General features: G+C 54.8%; 1 protein-coding gene across 7 annotated transcripts in view; it reads left to right on the top strand.

Annotated features, from left to right (window-relative positions):
• ANKS1A (ankyrin repeat and sterile alpha motif domain containing 1A) overlaps positions 1-6,000 on the top strand; it is an 81,719-nt gene that overhangs the window by 60,769 nt on the left and 14,950 nt on the right. For all 7 annotated transcript variants that reach the window (XR_003399990.1, XM_026864356.1, XM_026864355.1 and 4 more), the window contains one exon: positions 5,847-5,945. Coding sequence is in view for 6 of the 7 variants with exons in the window: in XM_026864356.1 (XP_026720157.1) it covers positions 5,847-5,945 (99 nt within the window). In the remaining variant the exon portion in view is untranslated. The remainder of the gene's footprint in view (positions 1-5,846; positions 5,946-6,000) is intronic.

Raw genomic sequence — 6,000 nt, 5'->3', positions numbered from 1 at the left:
GGGGGGGGAAGAGCTTTGTATGCATTAATCTAAGAAAAAATGGATGCTTTGGCTCATGCAGCTGAAGGCACTCTGCTATAGATGTTTGCAGAAGCCTTTGTAGTCTGGAAAAGCTGTGTTTGGGTTTTGCATCTGTTGCTTTTAATAGCAAACACATTCTGGTCCCCGTCTTCCCTGCAGTCCGTCGCCTGTCTTTAATACAGGGTTTAGTAACAGAGGCAGCACTTGTGTTAGCGTGAGCTTAGCGAGACAGTCGGTATTCATTAAGCTGCTTTTGCTGGCTGGATAAGACTACGCGTCCTATACGAAACTTTCTTTGCCTCGGGCCCTTCCTTAGCTGGAAAGAGAGAATGGACTGAAGCCAGGGTCTGTGCAAGAAGCAGCATCTGAAAATTGGGTAGTTAAGTGCCTGCAGAGTGCCCGGCTGGAGGAGGAATGTTGGCAGATTTCAGCAGCTCTGATTTTGGCACGCTTGCCTTCGGGGTCACCTAACCCGCAGGAGGGGATGCTACCTTCCTACAGTGTAACCTCTGACTGTGCTTTTTGGTGGTTTGTTTTTTTTTTTCCCTTTAATGAGAAACCTGGAGCCTTGCAGGCTGTTTAATTAAAGTGCAAGATGTGAAGCATGACTAAAGCAGACCCTTTCTCTAAAAGCTTGTGTTCCCGCAGGTGGGTCAGCTGCACCAGCATCCTTTGGGGCACCCCAGGGCAGCCCGGAGAGAGACGTGGGTCACTGACAGATCTGTGGGGCAAGGAAGGCAGAGGGCAGAGACGGGGTTCAGAGGTGCCCCTCATAGTTGTGTGTATTTGTGCCTTTCCACAGAGGGAGCTCAGTTCAGCTCTGAGGGAGCTGAAGGGCAGGGTTGGAAATGAAAGCCCCTTCGGGACTGTCTGCAGCCAGTCATTGCCAGTTTGGACCTGGGGAGTGGGATTCACCTTGCCCAGTGTCAGGTGTCTGCGGCTGGACTGATTTTTCAGGTTGCCAGTGGGAGCAGAGCAGGACTCAGATGAGTGATGCATTTCACCCCCTTGGAGATGCACTGGAGAAATACTCCCTTCCTCGACCTAACACGAGTGTGCAGCTGAAGCTTCGGGTGGAAATTATGCTCCTGTGCCCATTGCAAAAAGTATTTCAGCCTCTGCTTCCTGGTGGATTTTTTTTAGGGATCATCCCAGCTCTTCTGGGAATAAAAAATTGCTGAAGATTTTTCTACCGAAACTGATTAACACGTGTGCATGGTGCTGCACTAAAATCTGGATTAACAGAGGGATGTGTGTTCGAGGGACAAATCCTGAACAAGCCCCTGTGGTGCACGAAATGCCGAGAGCTGGTTCCTGATGGAAGCGAGGAGAAACCAGTGAGGTGTTGGGGTGGGGAAGGTGAGAGCTCTGGTCCAGGCACAGCCCTGAGCTGTGCTGGTTCCACTCAGCCCCAGAAGTGCGCAAGGTAAAAAGCACTTGTCACAATGAATAAAGTCTGAAATAGGTCTTTGGACAGTCTTTTTGATTCTAATTGGCATTTATGAGGCTGCTGCTGGAGGAGTGTAAGGACTGGGATAACAGCAGAGCGAGTCCTCTCCCCTGCCTCGGGTAGTTGCTGAACCCGTCCTCAGAGGACCCGGCGAGGGGCTGACTGGGGCCTGGGCTCAGGCTGGGAGGTGGCACCTGCTCACTTGGCTGCCAACCTGCGTCAGCACCGAAGGGAACCTTTGTTTAAAAAAAAAAACAACAAACCCACAACCAAAAAAAACCCAAGGAAAAAAAATAATCTAAAAATGATCAAACAAAAACCTGTATTGGGATATTGTTTAAAAATCAAAAACAAACTCCCCCCAAAAAAACCCCTCAGAAATCTTTAGAGCAGTTTTCTGGAATTTTGCAGCCCTGCGTCACGGCAAGTCTCCCTTTGGAGCAGCCCTTTGTAAGGAAGAGGCTTTGTTTCATCTCGGTGATGAATGCCTTGTTCCCTTTTCCTCCGCGAGCTGCTGGGTGTGGACGTGTCTGCGGTCATCCCCTCCTCACTACAGCAAGGAAACGGCTCTTGCCTGTCTCAGGGACAGAGCTAAGACCCCTCAGCAGCCCCATGCCCGGCGTGAGCCGGTGCTGTGGGCTCAGGAAGGATGGGGCTGGCAATGAGAAGTGGGTGAGACGTGCTGGGAGAGGCCGGGAAGGACTGATACCGCTGGGTCTCCGTGGCTGGGAACCCTTCTGCCTTATGGGCTTGTTGTGCTCCGCCGTGGGCTGGTGGTCGAGCAGAGAGGTGGTTTTGCCGGTGCAGGAGCCCGAGCGGAGAGCAGGGCACCAAGCAAACCCACGGCAGTTGCTGTGCCCGAGGAGTGTGGCTGGGAGGCAGGTGGCAGCGGTGGCCCAGGTGGAGCATCTCTGCCCCTTGGCTTTTGTCTGAAGGGTGTGTTAAATGCAAACGGGTTTAAAGTCTGGTTTAAACAACTCATCTGTTCGGTTGGCAAAGGTTAAAAGATCTCCAGTGTGTTTGCATTTAATTAAATATTTTAGTGGCAGATTATTTTTTTTCGTAGGAGATGAAATCCGGATGGGTTTAAGGGACATTTCTCTAGGAGGAGGCTCATCCTCAATAGACTGCAATGATTTATTTGGAGCTGCTATGCTTTGTCTATCCTTGTTAAGTACCCTGAGAATACGGACTGGCACTGGGGAATTTAATGTGACACATAAAAATAAGGAGTGTTGGAGAAAGCTGTAGGCTTTACGTTTTTTAACTAGCTTGTATCCTTGCTACATAGCAAATGATTTTCTTTGAATCTGAGACGCCAAAACTGGGCGAACACCTATTGCCTTGCCTTGGGCCTGGCGCTGGCCGTGTTGGCATAAAACAGGCGTCCCGGGAGAGCGTCAGCCCTGTCCTGCTGTTTGGGAGCGTGGCTCTGCTCGCCAGGCATCGCTGTGCTAAAGTGGTTTAGCACTAAAAAGGCTCAACATTGGGAAAATAAGCATGAGTAAAAATGTAAATAGAACCAGCAAGCTTGTTTAATTTTTATACATGAAGATTCCCCATCACCGCTGTCGCGGTTCACTTGGCTGCGACTCGTTCTTGCTGCCCTGGTGGGTGCGTGAAGGGTTTGCTGTGAGCTGTGCCCTTGCTCCCCAAGCCCCCACACCACCCGTGGGCCGAGGTGTCAGGAACTGCGGGTTTTGGGTACCCGAGGTGTGACGTTACCCTGCTGCAGGGATTTCGGTGGGTCAGTCCCTCCCGTGCTTCCCTTTGCCTCCCCCAGGCAGGGCAGCAGCGCTTTGCTCTCCAGGCTTACAGGAGAAATCCCATTACTTGCTCTAGTGCTCTTCAGCCCGTTTAAAAAAGCCCTTTAAAAGCCATCTCCCTCTAGGAGATGGATTCCTCGCACATACGCTGCCTCCCAAGGACCTTCTGGCAACCCCTGTCGCAGCGCTGTAGTGCAGAAATGCTTGTGCCAGGTAAGGTGCATGTCAGGGGAGTTAAGCTGCCTTTAATCCTTCCCCTTTTCCCCTGAGCTGAGCACACAATCTCCTGCTGTTACAGGAATGCACATTAAATGTGGCTCTTTGGCTTAAAATTTGTGAGCAAGGAAGGGGAGGAATGTTTTCATATTTTTTTGGGGTGGGATGTTGCTGCTAACGAGCCAGAGCCATCACTTGCCTCTGGCAGCAGCAGCCTCCCCGCTTTACTCACACAGGGGGTTTTCTCTTGATGCAACAGAGCCTGCTGCTGCTCTTGAACCTAATGGGCACTCTCGGAGCCTTCAACCAACAAAAAGCCTTTTTTTAAAATGTATTTTGTGGAGGGGTGCACAGAACAGCCTGTAGGACACAGTTACATCCTTGCAGGGAGCTCTGTGTGTAGCGTTGCCGCTCAGGTGAGACCCAGGGGTTTCCCAGGGCCTTGCTTGCAGGATGTGGGGCGCAATCCAGGAAGGGCAGGGCAGGTATCGGTGTGGCCCCATGCCCCTGCCCCCCCCCGTCACCGTGCCACCTCAAGGTGTGGCAGCAGCTCTGTCTGGCGGGCAGTGGCACCACGGACCAGCGCTGCAGCCTCCTGGCATGGAGTGACCTTTTGGAAAAGAGGGAGCAAACCACCCTGCAGGCTGCAGGGTCTGTAGTCCCAGCTCTTTCTCCTGTTTAAACAATTCAGACAAATGGTTTTGGACTGCGACTGGCTGCTCCAGATCTGCGGGCTCGGTTCTGCCAGGAATTGAGGGCGTCGGGCATCCCTGCCTGCCCGGGGAGGATGGAGGCAGAGGAGCCTCCGCCTCGGGCGGTGGGTGCTGACAGTGGCGGAGTGTCTGCAGGGCCCCGCTTCCCCGCCACCCACCACTTTAATTTGCCTCTGTCATTTGCTAAATAATTGTTTCTCTGCAGTCTGGCCTCGGAGGGCAGCTCTCCCGCGTTGCTCCGGGCGGCTCTTATCTGTAGCGTTAATTCCGTGTTTCTGTGAACACTTATTATTGCGGCTGGCGGGGGTGGCGAGCGGCGCGGGGTCCTGCTGGCAGGTATCACACCGGGAGCGGGGTTTGATGCTGCCCTGGGCTCGGTGCTGTCCTAGACCTGCCACCAACTGAGCAAGGCAGGAGCAAAGTGGCTGCTGGCACTGCCGGGAGCGAGCCGGGCGGCGTTTGACAGCGGGACTGGCATCTGGCTCCGTGAAATGCTCAGGGTGACGCTCCTAAAGCCATTGCCAAGGGCGAGCTCTCCCCACGGGCTGCCCTGGCTTGTCCTGGAGCATCCCAGAGTGGCCGGGGCGGTGGGAAGGGCTCTTTCTCCTCCTCTTCCTCCTCTGCCCTTGCAAGAGGCAGCATCGTCCCGCAGGGGCATGCTCAGGTGGGTCGGCTGCTCGGAGAGCAGCTCCCTGCTTTCACAACCGGCCGTTGTACTTAAAGCAGGGAGCACTTAGCGAAACGTACGTGCTGAAATACTGCAGAAAGTGCGGCGTGGGAGGGAATATAAAACATTTGCTGCCCTTTAAAGAGGATACTTGGCGATCTTCCCCTCGCCTTTCCCTCCTGAAGCCCTGGCCGTTCAGCCCGCTGTTCCCGCAGCCTGCTTGCCCCTGCAGCAGCGTATTGCCCAACAGCCAATTTTAATTAGGTTTCTTTTATAAAACCAAAATGTGGAACAGCGAAGCGCTGTCAGCTCAGACCTTCAGCTGTGACTCTCCTGAGAGCAGAGGGAGGCAGGTCTGGGGTGGGGGGGGTCCAGGCTCGAGCCGAAGCCCTCGGTCAAACAGCAGCGTGGCTCTTCCAGCCACGGGGAGACGTGCCCGGGCTTCCCACTGAGCTCTCCCCAGGTACGAGGGGCAGGGAAGCAGGTTGTGATGGAGGCTTTTAAGAGGGGGGTAAAGTCAGTTTGCTCTGTGTGCCCCCATTCTTGTTCTGCAGAGGGAAGGGAGGCAGAAAATGGGCTGTAACAGAGCGCTGTGTGGCAACCAGAGCTGCTCTGCCTGAGCAGGGTGGGCTGCCTCCCTGCCTGGAGGCTGGTGGATAAATCTGACCTTCACCAGTTTGTCTGCTCTCACGGAAAGAAATTCAGATTTCCCTGTGGCCGTGGAGGGAGGCTGAGCGGAGTGGGGCTGGGGTTTACCCGGGCGATGATGAAAGCGTCTCTGCGGGCGGGAGGGGGTGACAGTGCCCTGCCCCACCGGGGCTGGGTGTGCCACGGCCCCTCTCGTGTCAGCGCTCTCCGTGCCTGAGGTTGGTACATGGAGCAGAGCTGCTGTGCGTGGGAGCCTTCCTCCTCCTCCTCCTGCTGTGGGGACACGCTGGGAGGTGAGGTCAGGAGGGTGCTGATGTGGCTTCTCTCGCCCTCTGCTCCCACGTTGCTCCTTCCTGTCCCCACAGGGCTGTAATGTTATGGAGGACCAGGACCTTCGGGACATCGGGATCGGTGACCCCCAGCACCGTCGGAAGCTCCTCCAGGCTGCTCGCTCCCTCCCCAAGGTCGGCACCAACACCCCTCGCCTGAAACAGGGACGGGGCATTGCCCAGCACGGCT

The sequence above is a fragment of the Athene cunicularia genome (genome assembly GCF_003259725.1).
Source record: "Athene cunicularia isolate RWA chromosome 26 unlocalized genomic scaffold, athCun1 chr26_part2, whole genome shotgun sequence".
NCBI lineage: Eukaryota > Metazoa > Chordata > Aves > Strigiformes > Strigidae > Athene > Athene cunicularia.
Note: the sequence above shows the minus strand (reverse complement) of the source record. Positions and strands in the feature narration are given on the sequence as shown.